This window comes from Cebus imitator, unplaced genomic scaffold, assembly GCF_001604975.1.
Source record: "Cebus imitator isolate Cc_AM_T3 unplaced genomic scaffold, Cebus_imitator-1.0 Scaffold66, whole genome shotgun sequence".
Classification (NCBI taxonomy): domain Eukaryota; kingdom Metazoa; phylum Chordata; class Mammalia; order Primates; family Cebidae; genus Cebus; species Cebus imitator.
In genome coordinates this window covers 5,980,221-6,006,056 of record NW_016107381.1, presented here as the reverse complement: position 1 = coordinate 6,006,056, position 25,836 = coordinate 5,980,221, and the positions used below count along the sequence as shown (strand labels likewise).

General features: G+C 48.2%; 1 protein-coding gene across 3 annotated transcripts in view; it reads right to left on the bottom strand.

The window, feature by feature from the left end:
- The window catches only part of ZNRF1 (zinc and ring finger 1), a 124,371-nt gene that overhangs the window by 7,431 nt on the left and 91,104 nt on the right, over positions 1-25,836 (bottom strand). For all 3 annotated transcript variants that reach the window (XM_037739268.1, XM_017530573.2, XM_017530572.2), the window contains exon 2: positions 9,717-9,812. In XM_037739268.1, the coding sequence (XP_037595196.1) occupies positions 9,717-9,812 (96 nt within the window). The remainder of the gene's footprint in view (positions 1-9,716; positions 9,813-25,836) is intronic.

Here is a 25,836-nt window from a genome sequence, read left to right as displayed (position 1 = left end):
TTTTGAGACGGAGTCTCGCTCTGCCCATCGCCCAGGCTGGAATGCAGTGGCACAATCTCGGCTCACTGCAACTTCCGCCTCCCAGTTTCAAGCAATTCTCCTGCCTCAGCCTTCCGAATCATTGGGACTACAGGTGTGTGCCACCATGCCCAGCTAATTTTTTGCATTTTTAGTAGAGATGGCATTTCATCATGTTAGCCAGAATGGTCTCAATCTCCTGACCTTGTGATCCGCCCGCCCCGGCCTCCCAAAGCGCTGGGATTACAGGTGTGAGCCATTGTGCCCGGCCTTGATCTCAATTTTTAAAAAGAAAGAAACAAAAAAGACCCTGCTCACCATCCTAAAAAGAAGGAATGGAATGAAGCTACTTGCACCCGTGGGAACCCAGTAGTTTTTATTAAGTTCCTATGACATTCTGAATTTCATCTCATTTTTTAAAAAGAAAGAAACAGACCCCGCTCACCAACCCACAAAGAAGGAATGGAAGGAAGCTACTTGTATCTGTGGGAACCCAGTGGTTTGTATTAAGTTCCTATGACATTCTGTGTACTGGTGACTCAGTGAATAGCCACGATCTTGGGATTCAAGCAGCTCATACACTAGCAGGGAAGCTGAACAGGCACCCAAAAGACACAGCATGGGGATTTCCAGTAGGTCCTCTGATGGACAGGCCCAGGTTCGAGAGTAAGGAGAAAGATACCTCATCAGGGCAGGGGCTGTTCTGGTAAGGCTTTAGAGAAGGTTGAGGATGGATGAAGCTGGGGTGGGGACGCAAGATTCTGGGCACAGGGAGCCTTGTGTTCTGCTGTGGTGCCTGGAGCCAACACCAAGGAGTGTGCAGTGGCACTGTCCATGCCGATGGGGACAGCGGGATCCACAGCAGATGCCTGCACTACGGGAGGGTGTCCAGGAAGAAGGCATGAGAATGAAGGGACCAATTCTGAGCTGGGTGGAAGGAGGCCCGGCAAGCTGATGGTGACCTCCAGGAGGCTGCTGAAGCCTACAGCTGAGGTTTGGAACAGAGACATGGGTGCCAGGCATGGATGTGAGATAAAGAGGCAGTCCAGGGAAAAAGTTCAGACCAAAATCCAAAGAAGGCAGAAGACAAACGCAGGCTGACATGAATATTTGAAGGGCAGGTGAAAGAGGTGACGTGAACAAAAGGCGACCCAGATGTTCTCTAAGCCAAAGGAGAAATAACAGGAGAGCGGCGTCTCTGCTGTGCAGAAGGTAGAGCTTGCGGCAGGATCCCTTCTCCATCACTAAAGGAGCTTGACTTTCCTGAACACTGCCAGGGACAGACTGTGAGTCCGTGTGCATGATTTCCTTTGAGCCTCACCATCTTCCGAGCTGGGCAGGGTACCCGGTGTTATTCTCATTTTGCGAATGAGGATCCGTAAGCCTGGGGAAGTAACATACCTGCTCATGAGAGGGCTTGCAGATGGTGGGCTGGGACTGGGACCCTCTGGTTTGAGGGCTTTCCCACTGCTGTTTCTTTGTGTTCTCTGATTATTCTGGTGGGAAGGCAAATGCCTAGAACCCATAAAATGAAGATTCTTCATAACCTAGAAGGCTATGGCTTCCACTCCTCAAAGTCCCCCCCCACCAGGAACCCCAAGGGACCCTGAAGTCCCCAGGCACATGAGTTGTGAGAGAAGTCACTCTCAGTTTCCTGGTCACCAGGACAACCTGTGGTCATTTTCTGTCTAGAACATCCTGGCTAGCCCGAGGGCCCACCTGAAAGGGTGACACAAACTGAGAAGGGGAATGGCACAGAGTCCGCTGCTGGAGCATCTGTCCCGTCAGACTCCAAATGTGGCAAGCAGTGGATGAACACATGGGCGTGATCCCCCTGCTCGAAAGCACTAAATACCATGCATATTCAAATGTGTGTGTAGGCACAGATCAAAGTCTGGAAGGAGGCACACACTTTCACAGGGTGGCGGAAAGGAGGACTTGAAGAAAAATCCTTTTATGTGCTTCTGTAGTGTTTGTGCACTACTTTAGTTAAAAACCCCAATAGGGAAGCTGACTGGTGTTTGCATTTTACTATGAAATGCACCAGAAGAATGAGATGGGTTGCAGGATGGATAAATGGGTCTAGTATACTGCAGACTCCAGGTGGTGTGTGTGCTGTTTAATAGGGGTGTTCTCTGTACAACACTTTCAACTTTGCTGTACACCAGGGACAGTGGCTCATGCCTGTAATCCCAGCATTCTGGGAGGCTGAGGCGGGCAGATCATCTGCGGTTAGAAGTTGGAGACCAGCCTGGCCAACATGGTGAAACCCTGTGTCTACTAAAACTACAAAAATTAGCCAGGCGTGGTGGCACACGCCTGTAGGCCCAGCTACTTGGGAGGCTGAGGCAGGAGAATCACTTGGACCCAGGAGGCAGAGGTTACAGTGAGCCAAGATTGTGCCACTGCACTCCAGCCTGGGCGACAGAGCGAGACTGTCTCAGAAAAAAAACATTAAAACTTTGCTGTTATGTTTGACATTTTTCATAATAAAACAGAGGGAAACCCTCAACATAGATGGAAGGAAAAATAGCATAGCTTAGTGAGGGCAGTCATCCTGCAGACATTCTTGGACCTGTATTCCCCACTCTCTTAGTCTTGGGCACCTCATTCATGACATGAGCATATGGGCTAGAGTCCTTAGTTTCCTTTAAAGCATTCCTTCGCCTCCATACTTAAGGAGGATTTCCTGGGAACACAGCAATTACTGATTCCTAAGTAGTTTCCTTTTGCATTTTCTCCTACTGATTGGTAACTGTGAGCCTAAGGGACTAGTTAGAATTCTCTGGGTCCCATACAGCTTCCCACACCAGGTGTGTTCTCTCCCCATCTGTGTCAGCTTCAGGAGGGCACATGTGGTCTCCCCCATAGTCCCCCAGGAGGTGATGGATTCAGGGAAGGGAGAGGCAGGTATGAGGATAAGGCTTAGGCGCTTTATAACACGACTGGGCTTGACTGGTTTGACTCTCCTTTCTTTTTACACTGAACCTTGGGGAAGGGGCAGGGGAAGGAGAAGGGGAAACGGGAAAGGGGTGCGAAGGCGATTCTTCCTGTCCTGGGTGGAAGGCCTGTGTACTAAAGGACTCAGACTTGGGCATAGGAAGGTTAGAGGCAGCCTTTCCTCACCACTCCACAAGGTGGTTTTATGCACAGTGCAGGATGGTGCCTTAACAGCTGGCCTGAGTCTGCACACTGGTGGGAAGAACTAAAATGTACAGGCACCCCATCCAGGCTGGCACATGGCAGGGAGCACATTTCAGTGGGACCAAGAGCCACTGGCTGCAAAAGGCCACCTGGAGATTCCTGGGAATCAGGAGGAGTCAGGGGCTTAGACTCAGACAGCACGGGGAAGCCAGCAGTGCCCACACAGAGCCCAGTGCCCAGGGAGCAGCATTCTTCTCTGGCAGAAGGCAGGAGGCACACAAACCCAGCAAGAGGTCGGAGTGGGCTGAGTACAACTTCCTGTCCCCAGCCCTGGGTCTGTGGGAGTCAGCAGCCTCCAGACATCCCTGGGATCCTGGCAGAGAAGTGGAAATGGCTGAAACTGATGATTGGATATCAACTGGTTTCTACAAGATTTCCACGCTCATCTGACGCGAGCCTGCTGCCTGGAGTCAGAGAGAAGCCATGGAGGGGCCCTCACAGCACAAAACCCAGGCTCCTGGCCCACACAAACTGAGACTCTGCTGCAGATGGACTCAAATGTCCCCTAAGCCCCCAGAGAAAGGGTTCAACACATGCTGCTTGGTAAGAACACAGGAGCAAAGCCAAACTTTCTGCCATTTGGGTTCTGCCCTTTTCTCACTACCTCTCAAACACTTCCCAAGTTTCCTGACACCAATGTACAATGCCAGCCAATGTCACTGCCCAAGTGGGAGCCTGGAAGTGTGTTTGGCCTGGCCGGGGATGGTATCAGTGCCTGTCCCTCTCACTACACCAGGGAACTGAACCAGAATGGAGGGCACGGCCCTGGAGCCGAAACAAGAGGGAGGGATGATGCCTGTGATGGGCTGAGGGTGGGAGGTGGTGGCATCTTCTGCTCCTGCCCTGGGATCCAGGCACAGTGTTTCTGACAGCTACTATTTGTTAAAGTAAAGGTATTTAGGACGAAGAGGAAAAGAGCCTTACTTCTCTGAGCCAGCTAAATGCAGGGAACTCCCCCGACACACAGACCATGACTACTAAAGCCCCGGCGGGGATCTCCAGTTAAGCTCATGTAGCTGCTAAGTGGCAATGACTCCCAAGCCCAAGTGAGTGCCACCCAGAGACCTGGCCCCCTTTCCTTAAAAGACCAGTCTACATGGGTGTCTTCCCTCCAGGCTGGAAAACACTACCCATCTCACAGGCAGCTTCGCATCTCCCACTTTCTGTGAAGTGTGTGCAGGGACCCGAGGTGGATGGGGGAACCTTGTCACTGAGTGAACAGACCAGACAGGGGGAGCAACACACCTGCCTCCCCACCACGCCAGGCTCAGCTGTCCTGCAGAAAGCTCTGGCAACACATCCCCAAGGGATCCTGGAGCTGATGGAAGCCTGGAGGGGTGGGGAGGCCTACACGGCTGCAGCTGCAGATCTGCGCCTGTCTGGGAGGGAAAGCTTGTGCAGCTCTGAGGCAACAGCTTAGGGTAGGAGCATTTCCTCCCCATCGCCACTTGTGCCTGGTGGCCACTAAGACCCCAGAGAGAAGGAAGGTGGGAGTCAGAGGGAAAACCCCTAGCAAATGACACAGAGGCTCAGGCTCCACCCCCTGGCCTCATTTCCAGCCTAGGTGCAGTGGAGTGCCTGGTCCTGCCACCTCCTCAGCATGCAGGGCTGCTGGCCCAGTCTGCCAGGGACAGGACAGGGCACTGCCACCCAGGCTAGGCCTTGTCAGCTCCCCTTTTGGGAAATCTGGGGCGCTGTGCTCTTCAGGGAATGGGGAGACCTTGGGCAGAGAGCATCACCTACCAGCAGGAGCCCATCTAACTCCCCAGGCTTTTGAGGTGCAATGCAATTGTTTTGGTGTGCTAGGCCGCCTGTGATGAGGACAGTGGGGGCAGCCAACTAAAGCTCAGGCCTGGAGCACTTCATACTTTCCTACTGAGGCCACCGCAGCTCCCTCCCACAGTCCCCTTTCCTGTAGCCACCTGTTTCTGGTTTCCCCACTTGTGTCAGGGCCCTGCAGGCCTTCCCTCATCTGTTTTGCTCCTCATGCACCCTGCAGTGGCCAGGCTGGGGGTCAGTGCATCTGGTCAGCAATGGCTGGGCGCCCTGGATGAGCGGTTGCCTGCCCCTCCCTGCTGTCCTGTAGGAGGAGTGGCAGGAGAGACACCTCCACAGTCTGACTCCAGCCTGTCCAGCCTGACTTCACCCCTGGCTCCAGCATCTAACAATAGCTCCGGGCAGTGCCCCAAGCAAGCACCCTGCTTTCCCAGGCAGGGAAAGAGTAGGGTGTTTTCATTCTGACCATACAGTCTCTGAGAGGAAAAGATACAGGACAAAGACGTGCCGGCAGGCACAGCAGAAGCTGCAGCAGGAGCTACTTCGGCTTTTCCAGGAAGCCAGATCCTCTCACCTTTATTTTTATTTTATGTTTTATTTTTTGAGACAGGGTCAAGCTCTATTGCCTAGGCTGGAGTGCAGTGGCATGATCAAGCTCACTGCTGCCTCGATCTCCTGGGCTCAAGTGATCCTCTTACCCCAGCCTTTTGAGTAGCTGGGACTACAGGCGCTTGCCACCATGTCAGACAAATTTTTTATTTTTAGTAGATGGGGTCTCACTATTTTGCCCAGGCTGGTCTCAAACTCCTGAGCTCAAGCAATCTCAGCTTCCCAAAGCGTCAGGATTACAGGCATGAGCCATAGCACCCCGGCCTCCCTTGCCTTGAAAGACAGCTTGTGTGACATTTAGCATCTCAAGAGCCTTGAAGATGCGGGCAGTGGCCTTTGGCAGAGGGGAGGAAGAGGGTATCACGATGTTAAAAAGCTGGGCATGGGCCTGCACCCCAGAAGACAGCTGAGGGGAGAATCTCCTGACAACATCAAGCTCTCTTTGGTGCTGCTGGCAAACCAACCTGCCACCCCCCCAGATTCTCCCTAGGCCAAAGGCCCCTAAGCTTTCAGTCAACAGCGGGTCATCACTGTAACTCCATAGGATTATGATGCTCTTCTGTTGAGGTCATCATAAATCAGATCCCCATCTCCCCCATCTCTGCGCTCATTCTGCTAGCCCAGAGACTCGATGGTCAAAACTTAAGTGCATATATTTTAGTGCAAGGTCCCTCAGTCTCAGAGTCACAGAGATATTAGAAAGGGAGAGAAATTAAAAGGCCCATGTGGTTGATCCATTTTACTCACAAAAATGAACCAACAAATCTCCTCCCTCCTATACACTGTCCTCACTTTCCAAGAAGGCACTTAGGAGAACAGGGAGTTTAACATTCGGTGCTCCAGGGACAACCACCCTCCCTGCCCCTCCAGCAGGGGCTCAGCACACTCCCAAACCTCCCCAGCCAGGTGCCTGTCCTTGTAGCACCAGGCACTGGCTGAACCAGTTAAACTAGTCTCACTTTTCCTAAGTTGTTGTGTTTTTTTCTAAGCTGGCAGGCAGCTACTGGAGGCCTTCCAACCCACCACTCAGGCCAACCCTCATAATAAGAAAAATACTACTTTCTATCTGCCTCATTTAGGAGGTTTCTACTTTTTTCCTTTGGTGGTTAACTAAGTTTCATCTTATATAACCATCATAAATTTTCTAAAAATTTCTCCAATTGGTGCCAACAACCGCAGAAAGTATGTGTGTAAATGGGAAGTCTTCAGGGGAGTGACCAGGAGTTCTAGTGAATCGTCATGAGAAAATGCCTCACTCTCTAAGAAAGCCCCATCTCACCCCCTTTCCAGAAAGATTCCAAGAACTTACACCTCTGACTCTTAAGTCGTTTTTTAAGTTAGAAAAGGTAACATGCAGCAGGTAAGGTTGGGATGATGACAGATCCCGGGGGAAACATTCAGGCTCCCAACCTTCGGCCCACGGTTTGTGCTCTCTGAGCTGGAGCAGGCCCTGGGTGTGCCCTGGCAGCAAATGCTCTCCTCCTACCTGGAAGGTTTAGGGTCTTCAGAAAAGGCAAAGACTGAACATGAGGAATCCAAGCCACATGAACAGTGTCCACAGAGGGCCGGACCACTGTTTCTGAACAAAGCACTTCACCACCTTGAAACAAAGTCCACTGGAAGGACTGGAGACGAGTGGCCTTTCTGCCTCCAGTGGTAAAGGACTGGCTTTTCCAAGAAAGATCCTTAGGCTTAAAGCCTCTAGTTTACACACATACACGCAGGTACACACGCACACACTCAAACAGAGACACATGCACCCTTGAGGAGGTGACCTCTCCATTCCAGGACAAGGGAAAAACTAGAACCAGAACCAGAGGAGCAGTGGTCATGCCTCAGGCTGGCTGGCCAACCTTCCTCTAAGGGAGCCCTGACTCCCAGTGTGGTTTCTGTAACCTTGGGTGAGGGTGCCAGTGGTGGGGTGTAGGCAGGTGATCCAACAGCACCAGGCACTCAAATGCTGACACAGAGGGGGACATGGGGACACGTGGTAGTGTCCCAGGCAGTTCTCTGGCAGAGGAACTGGAGAGCCTCACCTTCCCTGTTCTCCACAGGGCAGTGGGGTAACTCTGTATTTGGGGCGTAGGGGCCCAAGAGCACTCTGTCTTCCTTGGTTGCTCTTGCAAAGTTCTTCCTGAGAGCCAGGTTTTCTCAGGCCGAGCCCCTCTGAGGCTTCTTTGTATTCTTCCTACAACAAATGCAGTGTCTACAGAGAACTCCCCAGCAACCCGCAGGACAAACGGAGGTCTTGATGAGGTCTCCACACATGCGGGAAAGAAGTGAATAGGGTTTTTGAGGCCGTGGCTAGGGAGGGCTGTGAGACGCAGGGAAGGCTCCTCTCCCTCCCTGGTCCCAGGCGGAGATGGTGAACGGGGACAAAGCTGAGCCTGAGCCTCCTGACAGCATGCACGCGACAGGACCGACGCAAAGCCTACAGCACATGCGACAACAGACTTAAGAGGCTCAGCAGCAGTTAGCCCAGGAGAAATGAGAGGCTGTCCCCTGGGGAGGAAAGAGGCTTCCCAGACCGCAGCTATGATGTCCATGGGAGGGCCATGCTGGTCCTCCCACCTGCACATGGGCTAACACACATGTGGATCTGAGCCACAGGGGGCAACATGCCCACCTGCATCCAGAGTCTTTTGGCTGAACAAGTAACTAAAAGAAAAGTTTTCAGGAGACCCGAGTGGAAGTGATTAGTCGGAGTTACTTCCCAGGAACACCCTCTGACCATGATCCCTCCTGGGCTCATGCTGTGTAGGGGAAAGAGCCTTCTGAGAGTTAGGAGGCTACAGGGCAGAGAAGAATCTCCCCAGGAAACATTCTCACCAGGCTGGTTTCAAATGATCCAGTCCTCAGATACTCTCAGAAATCCCAGAACTCTTTTTCTAACCACTACTATGACTTGAATCTGGGAAGGTGGGCCAGTACCGGGTTGGAGTGCACTCAGATCCACTGCCTGTGATAGTGGAAGATGCCGTTTTCTGACGAACATGGTTTGGATACCAGACTAAACACATGAGCATGGAAAACCGAAGGTCAGCAGTGGCGTGGGCTGAGCAGCACTGAGGATGAAGTCTGTGGGCTCTGAAAAACTGTGAAAAGAAACCTAGGGAGGTCTCACATCTTTCACGGCAGCTATAACTTCCCAAGCACTGACCATGGGCCAGGCTCTGTACCAAAGGGCTTTATGTGCCACCTCATACCCAGTTCCGACAACCCCATGCACCAAGTATTGCTATTCACACTTTACAGACGAGAAAACGGAGGCTCCGCTAGGCCCAGCAACTTGTCCAAGACAAGACAGTGAGTGGTAGAGGGAGATTCGAACTCCCATCAGCTGGACTCCAAGCCTTACGCACAACATGCTAGGCCGACGTTGGCAGTCATTTTGTTCCCCAGAGGTGCCCTGTTAGATTAGCTTGGCTGTTAAGAAATCCCCTGCCTTCAGGGTCCTACCCACCGCGGTATTCACTGCTGGGCTCTGAGGCAGTCGCCAAGGTAGGAGGCGACAAGGCCTAGGTGGAGCAGCAACGTGGCCCACCTGCATTTTCAATCCCTATAGTGTCTCTGTGTCACACATACTCCCCTGTCAAGATCTCTGGTGTGGAGTCACTGGGCTAAATCAAGTGTTCACCTGAGTTTGAAAGTGACAAAGAGACGACCAATTTCCCAGCACTCTGCATGCCACTGGCACATAGCCCCCACTTCCCCAAGGAGAGTAGGTGCTTGCTCAGGGCCCGTCTGCTGAACCGTGGCGTGCATCTCGCTGTTTTGGGGCCTTCCACAGTCAAATGCGTGATGGGTGAAGGAATGGCTGCATCTCCCAGCCAAAGTCCTCACAACTGAGTTGTAGAGGGGCAGGGGACTAAGTGAGCAACCGGAGAGGCTTCCCTGGCCTCGGACCTGACCCCTGGGCCTTCTTTCCTTGTCCCGCCCCTTTTCCTCTCTGACCTGGGCAACAAGGCTCCCTGAACAGTCCACTTTCCTCACCACCACTCAGGAATGCCTGCCAGAGGGCAAGGTGAAAATACCGCCCAGAACCACCCTTGACTGGAGGCTCCCCCAACAAATGCTTTGGAGGCTGGTGAGGCAGGCCAAGCCCTTACCATTGTAGGAGAGGCGAGGTTTGCTCAAACACATTATAAAGTGCATTTCCATCTCGTCAGAAGCCACAGACTTGGAGCAAATGGGGCACTTGAAACCTGAAAAAGAGGAGAATGGGATGAAATGTTTTCTCCAGATCCAGCACATCTGCAGGACATGTCGACACTCTTGAATACCAGCCGTGTGGGGTCAGGGTCAATGTGGAGGATGGCCATTGGAACAGACCCTAGCCCTGTCCTCCTTCAATGACTCATTTGAACATTTGCCTTTTTTTTTTTTTTTGAGATGGAGTCTCACTCTGTTGCCCAGGCTGGAGTGCAGTGGCACGATCTCAGCTCACTGCAACCTCTGGGTTCCGGGTTCAAGCAATTCTCCTGCCTCAGCCTCCTGAGTAGCTGGGATTACAGGCGCCCACCACCACACCCAGCTAATTTCTGTATATTTAGTAGAGACGGGGTTTCACTATGTTGGCCAGGCTGGTCTTGAACTCCTGACCTCAGGTGATCCACCTGCCTCAGGCTCCCAAAGTGCTGAGATTACAGGCGTGAGCCACCGTGCCTGGCAGCATTTGTCCGTTTTATTGCAGCTTGTGACTGACTGCCAGCTTCCACTAGGGCTCTCCTTGCCTTACATCCCTTGTTAAGGTTTAACAGAGGCCATTGACACCTGACTTGAGGTTTCTTTTCTTTTCTTTTTTTTTTTTTTGAGACGGAGTTTCACTCTTGTTACCCAGGCTGGAGTGCAATGGCCCGATCTTGGCTCACCGCAACCTCCGCCTCCTGGGTTCAGGCAATTCTCCTGCCTCAACCTCCTGAGTCGCTGGGATTACAGGCACGCGCCACCATGCCCAGCTAATGTTTTGTATTTTTTAGTAGAGACGGGGTTTCACCATGTTGACCAGGATGGTCTCGATCTCTCGACCTCGTGATCCACCCGCCTCGGCCTCCCAAAGTGCTGGGATTACAGGCTTGAGCCACCGCACCCGGCCAATTTTCTTTAGACCCTTTCTCAGAGGGGTCTGGTGGACAATGGGGATAGGGAGGCATCAAATCAAGGCACCTGGAAACTCAGCCATTGCATAATAGTTTAACATCCTTCTGCCTCCCAGCCTTTCAGCCACTTGGTTGGATCATCCTCGGAAGAATCTCATCCCTCACCCGGCTCCTGGCCTCAGCTGCCCAAGCCAGGCAGCACCTCCCTCCCTCACCTGCAGTCCCCTTTGCCTCCCTTGTGGCTTATGGCCACTGTCCTTTGAGATGTGTGTAAGCCTTGCTGAGGGGTGGCCCTCCAGGTGCTCCCAGATGCCACATGAGCCTTGGCCAAATGCTACCAAGAGTGACAGCTGTTTCATGGTACCAGGCCAGTACTGGGTATTGTGATCCTGCCGTTTTATTCCCAAGGCAGTGTGGACTGCTTACACAGCCAGACTTTCCACTGATACAGAATTATACCCAGACTGAAGAATTCTGGTTGAGAATCTTCTGAGTTGAACTCTGTTAAGCAAACCTAATCCCTTGATCCATTTTTCCATACAACACAGATGAATTATTTCTAATTTTTTCCATTCTTTCACTGAAATGATTTTCAAATGGATCAATTCTTTTCCATGTGAATTCTATCAAAAAGATCTGTTGCCACTGAAATCTTACTTGTCTGCATTAAATTGTGCACATCACAGCTTCTCTCTTTTGTGATTGTGATTCCTGCCCGCCCAGCCTGGACTTCCTAATGTGGCACATCCAACAACATCTGACCCTCAAACATGGGCTCGAATGGCGGGGCTCCACTTCCATGTGGATTTTTCATGGCCTCTGCCACCCTGAGACAGCAAGACCAACCCCTTCTCCTCCTCCTACTCAATGTGAAGATGAGGAATGAAGACCTTTATGATGATCCACTTCCACTTAATGAGCAGTAAATATATTTTCTCTTCCTTACAATTTTCTTTTTAACATGTTATTTAAAACTTTTTTATATTAGAGATGGTGTCTCGCTATGTTCCTGTGGCTGGTCTTGAACCCCTGGGTTCAAACGATCTCCCAGCCTCGGCCTCCCAAAGTGCTAGGATGACAGGTGTGAGTCACCTCACTCAGCCACTTCCTTATCATTTTCTTAATAACATTTTATCTCTCTTTATTGTAATACAGTATATAATACGTTTGTAACATATAAAATCCATCTTAATCGACTGTTTATGTTTTAGTAAGGCTTCTGGTCAACAGCAGGCTATTAAGTAGTTAAGTTTTGGTTAAGTCAAAAGTCATACACAGGGCTGGGTGTGGTGGTGCCTGCCTGTAATTCCAGTACTCTGGGAGGCTGAGGCGGGCAGATTTGCTTGAGCTCAGGAGTTTGAGACCAGCCTAGGCAACATGACAAAAGCCTGTCTCTACAAAAAATAAAAAATTAGCTGGGAGCGGTGGTGTGTGCCAGTAGTCCTAGCTACTTGGGAGGCGGAGGTGGGAGGATTGCTTCAGCGCAGGAGGTGAAACCCGCAGTGAGCCATGTTTGCAGCACTACACTCCAGCCTGGGAAACAGGACAAGACCCTGTCTCAAAAAAAGAAAAGTTATATGCAGATTGACTGTGCAGGGGTCGGAGCTACCACCCCCCCACCTCAATGTAGTTCAAGCGTCCACTGTACTGTTGTAAAGACTAGATTCTTGTTAATTTTTAGTCAAATTTTCCATACGCAGTTTTATTTGACACTAGTGATAATCATCTACAACATTTATTTTTTTTTTTGAGATGGAGTCTTATTCTGCAGCCCAGGCTGGAGTGCAATGGCACCATCTCGTGGCTCATTGCAACCTCCGCCTCCTGGGTTCAAGAGATTCTCCCACCTCAGTCTCTCGAGTAGCTGGGATTGCAGGCATGCTTCACCATACCCGGCTAATTTTTGTGCTTTTAGTAGCGATGGGATTTCGTCATGTTGCCCAGGCTGGTCTCAAACTCCTGACCTCAGGTGATCCACCCGCCTGAGCTTCCCAAAGTGCTAGAATTATGGGCATGAGTCTTATGAAACAGATAAAGGGCTAAATGTGGCCAGGCACGTTGTCTCACGCTTATAATCCCAGTACTTTGGGAGACCAAGGTGGGTAAATCACTTGAGCTCAGGAGTTCAAGACTAGCCTGAGCAACATAGTGAAACCCTGCCTCTACAATCAAATAAATATATATGTATTTTTTTTCTCAAAAAGGAGGCTGAAGTTGACTGTTAGACGTTCCAGGACAGAAGAGGAGTGCATACCTTCACAAGTGACCCCTTCAGGTGGGTGCCTAACTCTGCATGAAAAGCCGTTGACTCTGGTGGTGGGGGGTGCTGAGAGCCAGGAGGCTAGCTGACAACCAATTTGCTTAAAGTCCTCTCCAAATCCTCTTTTTTTCCCCCTTCATTAGCAATGCTTTGAACTATAGGACCAGACAGAAAATTCAGGCCTGGCTAACTACAGACAAAGGGGACACTTGACTCCAAGGCACAGCCCCCATTTCCCCAACCTCTTTCCTCAGAGATTCTTAGCATCTAAGTATCTGAGCTAAAAAGTTTTGGAAATACAAACAATCCAAGGACTCTGGAGGAGCTTTGAGAAAGGGATGTATTTCTGACATCTGGGTGGTTACAAATCCATCAGTAACAAAGCTAGAAGACCAGTCCCGGCATGGTGGCTCACGCCTGTAATCCCAGCATTTTGAAAGGCCAAGGTGGGACAATCACTTAACCTCAGGAGTTTGAGACCTGCTTGAGCAACACAGCGAGATCCCGTTCTCCACAAAAAGGAAACAACAAAAACAACAACAAAAAACCCCAGAAGACCATAAAGAAAGAAGGGGAATTCCATCCCCAGTTTTCTTGCACAGCGGGATGTAAACACACCAGGCTGATTATTTTCTAACCCAGTTTAGAAATGTGCAGACCCAGTGTCACAGCCTGATGGGAAGGTGAGGGGTGAACCTGCGTCTCACAGATGGAAGATGCTTTTCCGATTTAGCCTAAGTCCCTCTGCACTCACATGGGTTTTTTTTTCAACCCCAAAGACCAAAGTTTTGCAACTCTTTGAATAACTAAAGGACACCTGCACTTTAACTCGGGAAGGTGGCACCTGCCTGCAAGCTGAGGCTATGGGAGGAGGGGAGGGATGTGCTCTAGGACAGGCCCTCTGCCTCCAGGCCCTGACACTCTCACTGCCAAGCATTAACGTGACCTGTGACTAAGAACAAAACTACACCTCACAGGTACTTATGTTTCCGATAACTCGGAAGAGACTCAAGGTTATCCCTATAATAGCATCATTTACTCCCCTGTATTCCAACATGATTCCTTGAGTGCAGGAGAGGGGCTGAGTTATAGTTAAGGTGCTAGGAAGTAGGCCACCCAACAAGAAGGTCTATAAGGGAATGTCACTAGACATTCATGTCCTAGAACAAAAAAGGATGAGACTCACATGTTTAGACCAATCCCCTCACTGTACAGATGAGGGGACGGGCCCTGGTGAAGGCCTCTGAGTGGCACACTGTCACACAACTGAGGAGGTAAAACTGAGACTAGCCTCAGGGTTCTCAGCTTCCAAACTAAAGTCCTTTCCATCAGGGCAGGGGGAGTTGGCCATAGAGTTTTAAGAACGAGGTAGGTTGGGAAATATTACTTCTGGAGGAAACGCCACTGGTATAGGAAGAGACCTACACTTTACCTAAAGCAGGGTTAGCAATATCAGCATCTACTAACTCTGGTGTTTCTGTTTTATTTTATTTTGGTATGGCTCAAGAAATAACTCTGGGCTGGGCATGGTGGCTTATGCCTGTAGTATCAGCATTGTGGGAGGCCGTGGTGGAAGGATCACTTTAGTCCAGGAGTTTGAGATCAGCCTAGACAACATAGGGAGACCCTGTCTCTATTTAAAAAAAATTCTTTTTTAATTAGCTGGGTGTGGTGGTGTGCACCTCTAGTCCCAGCTTTTTGGGAGGCTGAGAAGGGAGGACTGCTTGAGCCCAGGAGGTTGAGGCTGCAGTGAGCCATGATCAGGCCACTGTACTCCAGCCAGGGCAACAGAGTGAGACGCTGTCTAAACAAAAAATAAACAAAACAAATAAGTTGGTCTCTATGAACTGAGGGAAATCACATGATGACCTTGCTTTTCCATCCTCAAGACCATGGCAAGGGCACACTGGCCACAGGCTATGTAGAGTCCACTAGGGGGTGCCAGCAGCCCCCACCTCTGCCAGGTGACATTGCTGTTTCCTCTGAACCTCTTGAGCACTGTGTACTGTGACTGGCACTTGCCAACTGGAAACCAACAGTCTCTCTTCAACCTTTGCAGCATCTGCTCTTGCATATGATAATAAATAATACTTTGCATTTATTGAGTCATTACTATGGACAGCCATAGTGCTTTATGTGGCTCCTCATATAAGGTAGGTAGGTACTATCTGTCATTAACGCCATTTTACAGATGAGGACATCAAGGCCCAGAAGATTACATAACCTGATCAAGATTCACATGGCCAGAAAGAGCCAGAGCTGGCCCCTCACACCGAGGAAGTCTGCACTCTTGTTCACGTGCTGTGCTACTGACTAGTACCGAAGAGTTACGTGGCAGAAAGAAGAGAAATACTGGCTCTGACCAAATACTCATTTATGAATCTTCTACATTGTCCCAGCAATTTCCCCTTAAGTGCCCATGGTCCTGGCTAACCCCGTAATGTGAAAAAATGGACACTTTTTTTCCTAGGAACTCTGTTAATCTGGAGTTCTGCTTTCAGTTTGGCACTGAGCCTACAACACTGGTTGTAAGATGCTGAATCTGCAATTACCTTTTAAATTAAAAAAAAGGGTAAAAGGTAAGAGAGAGGAACACAGAGAGTAGAAAAGACTAACACCCCCGCCTTCTTTCCTGAAAGGTCATCTGATGATCAAGATGGATTCTCCCACTCCATTGCCCAAATCATTTCCCATACTCGTCCACTGCGGCCCTACAGAATGATAAATCCTGTGACATTTATGAGCTACCTGAAGGTTAAAATATCTAGGAAATTTTGATTCCATTTTGGAAAAAAAGCTCGTACAAAATTAAAATTAGCCCAGCAAAACAAAAGTAAACCAAAGGTCTGCAAAGTCATCCAGGCCACATGATTTTGTCAAATTTCCTAAGAGACTTTCATCAGCACTCAGAGCAGTTAAGCGGTGCTTTTTTATTTTCTTTCAGGAGAAAGCTACAGGACATTCCCTATGCCTCTGAGACCAGGCTCTGCACGTCACACCCTGGAGGCCAGGGGAGCAGCCAGCCAGCGTTCCAGCTGGTCCCTGCAACACAGGTTGTGTCTGCCAAAAGTTTGCAACGGGCAGTGGAGGGAGATGTCAGTTTGCTCGGGCTTGCTGGCCAAGCCTGTCACTGGTTCACCTTAGGCTATCTTCTCCTCCCACCAGACAGAGGAAGAGGCAGGGAACGTACCTAGTTCCTTGTGCTTTTCCGCCATTAACTCAAAATGAGGATGAAATGAATGACAGAGCACTGTGGGGAATGCGTCCTTAGTCACGCAGTTCTGCTCTGGGTGGGTTCTGCCAAGCAAATGCGCCTAAAGGATCCTTCCACTTGCAAGCAAGAGAAGCCCACAGAGTCCTTCTAATGGAGACCTGGTTTCCTTTCTTTCCTTGTCATCAGATCGGCTCACTGTTTACATAGCCAGAAGAGCTGAGCAGAGAGTTGGATCAGCCAGAGTCCAGCTGCTTCCTGTCTTTCAATAAGTGCCTTAAGTGGGGAATCCTTTGCCATTTGGTTGGCTGTACCAGAGAGCAGAGCTCCCAAGAGAAGACAAGTCTGCACTTGCCATCTATGACCCGTTACTGTCAGGTCAAAGGGACACTCACAATATCAGGATAAGCCCACTGGTGAGTGAAGCAACAGTGATCCCAGGAATGCTGACATGGTCACGTGCATCAAGCATGTTCCTGGGTCAGGGTAACTGGGCATGTCTTCATCCAGGCCCTTCCATTTGACAGAGCAACAGACGAAGGATGGGGGCAACCGGTTCAAGCTACAAGAACTCTCCCAACCCACTGCAACATTTATCTTGCAACATAAACTCGAGTTTTAGTGCTCTGGAGACGGATACACTTCTCATTTTCCAAAGCTTCTCATTTTCCTTTAAGACCTGATTTCTCAAGCAGGACCACGTGCTGGCGGCGTGTTGCTCCAGTTTCCCTCCCCAGCCCTCCCTTCTCCCCTCTCCCCATGCTGATGCGCTATTTTAAAGGCTGCCCCAGTTCTGCCTGTCTCTGGGATCACCTAAAGGTAGAAGAATCAAACGAAGCAATCAGGGTAAAGAAAGCCACGCCACACAGATGGGAGGTCCTGGGGCAGATGGGTAGATGAGGGTGCCTCTTGGCTGAGGTGCTCAGAGCACGTCCGCCCCTTGACTTTGTCCTTAGCATTCAGTTCTCAGCTTCCAGCCTCCATCTTTCCGTCACATCCTCATGGTGCTTCGTGTCCATAAAATGGGACTTGAATAAACTAATTTTAATAAATGGGATTTATTACAAATAGAAGTTCAAGGGGTAACATGGATGATTTTCATTTCTAAGCTGTAGGTATCACATTCTTCATTCTTCACCCTCAAAGACACACAGGCTCCCTCTCTGTCAACACAGAAATAAGTGAAAATCAAAACAATTTATCAGTTGCTGAACTGTGAGTCAGTCTCTCCTGGAGAACATTCTTGACCAGGAAAGGCTCAGGGATTCTGGCTTTTGACTCTTCCAACACTTCTCTTCTGGACTCGCCCTCTGCAGTTCTGCTCTGGAGCCTGGGGGCTCACCTGTTTCCCCAGAAAGTTCTCACAAGCAGACATCAGAAGACAGCCATATTGACAATGAAAGAATATATCTGTGTATGTGTATTAACATATTTGTTGTGATGGGTCAGTAGGACCGGGTCATGGGGTGCCCAGATATTTCTCTCAACATTATTTCTGGTGTGTCTGTGAGGTGTTTCCAGGTGAGATCAGCATTTGAAACTACAGACTGAGTGAAGCAGACTGGCCTCCCCAAGGTGAGCAGGCCTCATCTAATCCACTGAGGACGTGAACAGAATAAAAAAGCAAAGAGGAGACATTTCACTCTCTCTGCCTACCAGCTTAAGCTGGGACACTGGTCTTCTCTTGCGCTTGAACTAGGACTTATACCATCAGCTCTTTGATTTCTCAGGAGAAACTCCAGTTCAAACTTGAAATGGAACTACATACTCCACAAGTTTTCCCAGGTCTCCAGCTTGCAGGTGGCACATCATGGGATTTCTCAGCTTCCATAATCATGTGAAGCCAATTTTTTTATAATAAATCTCTTTACACACACACACTCAAACACACACTCACACACATTGTTGGTTCTGTTTCTCTAGAAAACACTGACCAATAAATCTAACTACTAAAATACCAAATAAAAACTTAAAAGGACTAGCAACACCAGATGTTGGGAATTTTGGTGAAGATGTGTAGCAACTGGAACTCTCACATGTATCTGAGGGAATAGAAAATGACACAGCCACTTTGGGGGAAGGTCTAGTAGTTTCACATTAAACAAACATACACCCAGCCTATGACCCAAGCAATTTCTCACTATGGATTTACCCAAGAGAAATGTCAACATATGCCTACAAATAGTCATTTACAAGAATGTTCATCTCAGCTTTACTCCTAACAAGCAAAAACTGCTAACAATCCAAATGTCCGTCAACAGAATGGATAAAGAAACCGTGGTACATCCATGGAATAAAACGGAACACTACTCAGCTATAAAAAGCAATGAATTACCGATACATTGCAACAACATGGACGCATTAAAACATGCCAAGTGAAGGACACAAAAGTGCACACATGATTCTAATTATATGAAGTTCTAGAAAAGGCAAAATTAATCTACTGTGGAAGAAATCAGAACAGTGCTTGTCTCTAGGGGTTAGGGTGGGGGCAGAGATTCACTGAGAAGGAAATGAGAAAACTTTCTGGGGTGACAAAAATGTTCTGTATCATCAGGAGGGTTTCAGTTACACACGTGTATGTGTTTGTCAAAATTCACCAAATATATACTTAAGATTTGAGATTTCGTTGTTTGCAAATTTTACCTCAACCAGAAAAAAGACCTGTAAACAAATAAGGAACTGTAGTTAATTAGCTGTAGTTAGTAATCTATATCAGGGAAGGTCACGGATGTCTGCATTAAAATGAAATGAACAAACAAAAAAATAAGATGCACAAGTTAAATTTCTTCCAACTTTTCCAAACGTTTGAATTTTTAATAAACATCGAACAAAGTGTCAAGCAGTGAGCTGTGTTGTGAAGAGAAGGCCAAGCAGCGTGGGTGTGTGTGCTAATTTGGATACAGTGGTCAGGGACAGCCTCTGAGGAGGTGACAGACAAGCAGAGCCCTGGATGTATTAGAGGAACAGTGAAGGCAGAACATCTAGGCACTGTGAAGCCAAGGGCCGTGGGTGACAGCTGAGGCACACTGTCAGTCTTTTTATATGCTCAAATACCTTTCTTTCATTCTGACAGCTGAATGGTTAGCTTGCCTGGGTACAGAATACTTGAGTAGCATTCCTTTTATCCCCCGTGGTCTGTAGATGAAATTCCACCATCTTCTACCTTTTTGGTGTTGCAAACAGGAAATCTGGTGCCAGTGTGACTCTTTTTCTTAAAAATTTGTTCCTTTGGCCTGAAAGCTTGAAGATTTTTCTCTTCATCCTAAGAGTTCAGAAACGTTACCAGGATATGCTTAGAGTGTCTTCTCGTATCAGTTTTACCTTTCAATATGCAGACTCAATTCTTCCTTCTTTAGGGAAATTTTCTTCTAGATGTTTCTTCTTCATTACTTCTCCGGATGGTAACTCATCAGTGCTGTTCACTAAATATTTCTAGCCTTCCTCCTCCTATCTATACAGGTATTGATCGACTTACCACCTATGCAACTTATGACCATTCGACTTTACAACCACAATCGCTAGCCACGACTGCTCCGCGCCTGGCAGCGCAAACGTTGTCCAGCTGGGTGTACGACAGTGTGGACCAGCTTCTGGCGGCACTACCATCTCCGCGTGCACCATTTCAACTGTACATATAGCCTACTCAACTTACGACCAAATCGTGTTACGACCGGTCCGCAGTCCCAACCGTGGTTGTAAGTCGAGCACTGGCTGTATATAATGACTGCATGTGCCTGCTGTCTTTGAAGTTAAGGGTGGGTTTGTGATTTGCTTTGGCCAATGAAATGTGAGCAGAAGAAACCTGCACACACCCAAGTGGACTTTAGGAGTCACCGTGTGACCTGCCATGCTACCTGTACTGCTGCAGTAATCAGGGAGCAGGTGTTGCAACGAAGCCTCTGCTGGCTCAGGTCCCTGAGTAACAACAGTGAGCACAGTCCTCCCTCTTGACCTGCACTGTATGCTGCAGCATGGGGAAGAGATCAACGTGCCGAACTGAGCCACCGAGCTAAGGGGAATGTGTATTATGACATTAAAAGCTAGTCCTGGCCTGTCCTGCCTCAAGCGCCCTTCCTCTACCTTTTTCCATTTCTAGTACTCCTGCTGCTTGTATGTCTTGGTTATATTGTCCAGGTCTCTTACTTTTTCTCTGTAATTTCTCTTTGCATTTTCTCCGGAGCTCAGCCTTTCTAACTCCATCTGGGTTTCACCTGCCTGCCCCATGCTTGGCTCAAAGAGGTAAATGGTTGGCATTGGGAGCCAGGGAGTTAGGATATTTATATTCTGCTCTTCACATACATACGCTTTCTTGTATCAACTACAATCTAGGTACTTGTCATTTTCAATGTCTGTATTCCATATGATAATTAATAATATTGTGCCTACCCACCTTCTTCTGTTGGGTATTAAGAGTCTCAATTTTTACCAACTATGAAGATCCTCTTAGTAAAGTGATCTTCATTTTCTACTCTATGCATGGTATATTCCACTCTGACATATTCCTGCTGCTTCTGAATTCTACATTGACTGGTAGGGAAGAAAGGGAATCAGACTAGGCATCAGAAGAAAACAGGTTTTCCCAATCACTAGCCAGATGGCCTTGTACGAGCTACTTAGTAATATTCAAGTGGTGCCCTGCCTATTCCAGAGTTGTTTTAAAGTCCAGCCAAGGATGGATGTGTGAATGCTCTGTGCAGAGTAAACCATTTTATTGGCTGCATCCACTACCGCTCAAATGTGCTGAAGCTTGCTGGCAAATCTGTCCATTCGAGGAAATTCGCAAATACTTCAGGCAAAAAAAGTGAAAAATGAGCTCAACTTACATAATGTATTTTGCGGACTCCTAGATGCCATCAATCACCATTATAAACCTCCAAGAAAGGCAAGAAAAGCTGCCAATAATTTTTTTTCAATGTGGTATTCCACAGAAATTCACAATTTTAAGATGTGATTATATGGCATATCTTGATTTTAAAGTTGTTAAACTGTGAGTGTCTGTGCCTTAGAATTGATGAACATATGAAAAATACACATATGAATATCTGAAAAATCATACAGACTGAATTCCAATAATAAGTCCAAAAAATTTATTCCTGGCTGGGTACGGTGGCTCAGGCCTGTAATCCCAGCACTTTGGGAGGCCAAGGCAGGTGGATCACTTGAGCTCAGGAGTTCAAGACCAGCATGGGCAACATGGTGAAACCCCATCTCTACCAAAAATATAAAAATTGGCCAGGCATGGTGGCACGTGCCTGTGGTCCCAGCTACTTGGGAGGCTGAAGTGGGAGGATGGCTGGAGCCCAGAAAGTCGAGGCAGCAGTGAGCCTTGATCAGGCCACTGCACTCCAGCATGGATGACAGAGTAAGATCCTGTCTCAAAATTATTCCTGTATACTTATTGCAAACCAGAAGAGCCTGAGTGAAGACATCTACAGCTAGGAACAAAAGGAAGCACAGTGTGTGCATGTAAGTGGGAGTGAGGATATTAAACCCACCCTGCTGTACAATGAGTCCAGGTTGCAGCCTGCCAGGTGGAGCCTCAGCAACAGTACTCCAGTCACATGAAGAATGCAGAAAGTATCTATCTGGAGCAGGAGCTGTGGTCATTCACTGGTCTTGTTCCCTTTGATGCTCTAACTCATTTCTTCCAAATAGAGGCCCTGGAAGGGCTGCTTAGGAGAGAAATGATGGGGAAGCAGGGACAGGGACATGATGGTCCGATGACCTGAGTCTGAGCAGATACAAGAAGCTGAAAACTGACTGGGTGCAGTGGCTCACGCTTGTAATTCCAACATGTTGGAAGGTTGAGGCAGGAGAAATGCTTTAAGTCAGGACTTCCAGACCAGCCCACCAGCCTGAGCAATATAGTGAGATCCCCTTCCCTACAAAAAAAAAAAAAAAAAAAAAAAAAAAAAAAAAAAAAAAAAAAAAAAAAAAAAAAAAAGCAGCAGCAGCTGAAAACATCAGCATGAGTGTGAAATGAGAATCAACTCCCAAATTATTCTCTAGGAAATACAGATATCAATTTATAACTCCTTGTCACCTGGCTACCAAGACTGGGCAAGTTTAGGGGCATTCATTTTGATTCAAAAAGTGTGGATGTAAAGTCTCCAGGGAAACACTTGGCTTGTATCTTGAAGATGTCTTACTTAGAGAATGTATTATCTGTTGAAAAAGGAGGTCCTCTTCCTCTTGGTGCAGTAGCCCAAGAATTTCTTCTAGTTCTTAGATATTAGGGATTACCTACAAGCTAGGCAGTAGGATATACAGGTCTGGCCAGGAAATGCCCAGTCATTCGGCTGAACATCATGCTCTCCTCACACATGGCTGCCCCACCTCTGTTTCCACCCCCCACACACTGCACACCTACATCCCTTGGACCCAAAACCCACTGCTGCTGCTGGTGTGAACTTTCCAGCATTTGGGCAATGCCAGAGAACATTCCTAAGAGTAGGCTGAATTCCTCTGCCTGTTCCTCAAAAAATCAGCAACAACTGGAGACAAGGACCACCTTCTCTCAAGAAACAAAAACAAAGGCAACAATAAAAACTGCTCTCTAGGCAAAAGAGGCAATTACCACTCCCAAGGGATTTGTGGGCTGTCTATACAGCAGCAGAAGTGTTGCTTCCTCCACCCGCAGGAGGAACACTGTCCAAGTAGGACACCAACCATGCAGGTCGGGCTTCACTCTTGGCAGATGCTCGCAGAAGACCTTCCTGGAGAAACGGGACTGGCCTTGGAACTGCCTGGGTGCAGGCTTGCTTCTTCCCTGGATACAGACTATTTTCTAAGTCTTAGACTCCTTATTTTTATTTTTTAAGAGACAGGGTCTCCCTCTGTTGTCCAGACAAGAGTGCAGTGGTGGGATCTTGGTTCACTGCAACCTCCACCTCCCGGGCTCAAGCAATCCAATCCCACCTCATCCTCTCAAGTAGCTGGGACTACAGGCATGTGCGCCTCTCAAGTACCTGGAGTCTTTATTGATTTAGTTAGAAATCCCAACCTTCAACTAACTTGCCTTTTTTTGTGGAGTGTACGTGGGGTGGGGGGGAGGTGTTTGGAGGGGAAAAGGGGAAAAGAGTTAGGGAAAGGAAAAGAATAATGAAGCAAAGTTTCACAGAGAAGCTATACAGGACCTATAGTTTATTTCTGGCCTCCTACAGGCATTGTCTACCCTACTGTCCACCTACTGGCTGACAGGAATTTTTCGATGACAAGAAAGAAAATGCCTGAACACACTACTAGATCATGTTCAGCATAGCATCTGACTCACCAGCGAACAGACATGACACTCACATCTAAGTGACTGCTCATATGGAATAAAACCATTTGCCTCGCGCTGTGTAACTTCTACCAGCTGATGCCGGCAGCTCAGCCTTTCTGTCACTGGAGGTCTATGAGAAGGCTCCTTCCTTGGCTCCCACTATAACCCGGGGATGCAGAATGTATGGTGCTGTATTCATTTCATTAAACCCATCAGCTAAGCTGGGCGCGGTGGCTCACGCCTGTAATCTCAGCACTTTGGTAGGCCGAGGTGGGGGGATCAGGAGGTCAGGAGTTTGAGACCAGCTTTGCCAACCAAGTGAAACCTCCTCTCTATTAAATATACAAACATTAGTTGAACATGGTGGCACATGCCTGTAATCCCAGCTACTCAGGAAGCTAAGGCAGGAGAATCAACTGAACCCAGGAGGCAGAGGTTGCAGTGAGCCAAGATTGCACCACTGCACTCTAGCCTGGGTGGCAGAGTGAAACTCCATCTCAAACAAAACAAAACAAAAACAAAAAACCCATCATTTCAGGCTTGGGCTCTGGCACGCAGCAACACTGCAGGCTGCCTTCCTGCCTTGGACCCGGCCCTGGCCCCCTGTCATCTGGGCATCCTCTGTTCAGCTCCATCTCCAACACAGGTAGATGGAGGCTGGAACCCAGAGGACACGGTCCAGTAAGCCACAATTGTGTTTTCAAATGGTACCTGAAGAGGAAGCAGCCAATAGAGTAGAACGAAGTTGTTTTGAAAGGTCAGCAGCAGTGCAGTGATCAATCCTCTATCCAAGGAAATGATCAGAATGAGAGAAGACCTTCATACTTTAGTCCTTGCATTTCTCTCATCTAGGGCTATAGTGATCACAGAGAAAGACATGCAAAGACGCTAGATAGCTGTGAGGGCCTGACCAGTGGGTCAAAAGGAGTTTCCTAGAGACTCTCCAGACAGATAGCATGAATGAGAAGGTCCATGAATTCTAAGATCCCTAAAATAGTGAATGATTCCTACTCAAGGCATATAGAGTGTGCTACCATATTGCTTTTCTTTACCACTGGTTCACGTTACTTGAGCCTGGTAGATAAGAATGAGAGACGGAGAAGGTTGGGAGTAAGATGCAGAGGAGGCTCCAACAGGGTAGCAGGAACATGGCAATACCTCATAAATCTTGATTCATAATAACAGTTCCAAGGTTAAGAAAGTCAAGGATCTCCTTAGGACAAGAAATCTGGCGAGCAAACAAAAGATGTGTCATATGATATAACATTAAAACCAAGTATATATCAGTGGACAAAAAAGTTAAGCCAGGAAGAAGTCTCTGTATTGGTCCTCAAAAACACAAATGTTTATGAAAGAAGCGGACCACACAAACTGGCAACTCCTTCTTCGTTCTGACATTTCACCTTGAAGACTAATTTTAGATTTATTGTAACATTCTTTCATTTCAAGTCAGCACTTCAATGTCCCAGAATACTGGCATCAGAAACATAAATGTTGAGGCCAGGCACAGTGGCTCATGCCTATAATCCTAGCACTTTGGGAGGCTGAGGTGGTGGATCACCTGAGGTCAGGAGTTCGAGACCAGCCTAACCGACATGGAGAAACCCTGTCTCTACTGAAAATACAAAATTAGCCAGGTGTGGCGGCACAAGCCTGTAATCCCAGCTACTTTAGTGGCTGAGGCAGGAGAATCGCTTGAACCCGGGAGGAGGAGGTTGCCATTAGCCAAGACTGTGTCATTGCAATCCAGCCTGGGCAACAGAGCAAAACTCCATTTCAAAAAAAATAATAAATAAATATTGACAAATACTATTGAAATGTATGACCAGGTATGGTGGCTGACCCCTGCAATCCCAGCACTTTGGGAGGCCAAGGCGGGTAGATCACCTGAGGTCAGGATTTTTGAGACCAGCCTGGCCAACATGGTGAAATCCCATCTCTACTAAAATGGAAAAATCAGCCAGGCGTAGTGATGGGTATGTGTAATCCCGGTTACTTGGAAGGCTAAGGCAGGTGAATTGCTTGAACCCGGGAAGCGGAGGTTGTAGTGAACAGAGATTGCACCACTGTACTCGAGCCTGGGCAACAGAGCGAGACTCTGTCTCCAAAAAGAGAAAAAATAAATGTGTTGAGGATAATTAAAAAAAAACAAAAAAACAAAAAAAAACAAGCAGCCAAATATAATGGAAAAACCTGGTGTGGGCTCAGAACTCCAGCATTCAAGTGCTGACTTCTCCATGCATGAGTTATGTACCAAGGGCATGTCCCTGAACCTCCCTGAGCTTCCATTTTCTCATCTGTAAAACAGGAATCATTTTACCACCCTAGCCATTACACAGGAACATGTGTGTAACCAGCTGTACAAAGGTGTGGTAGGCAGAATAACGGCTCC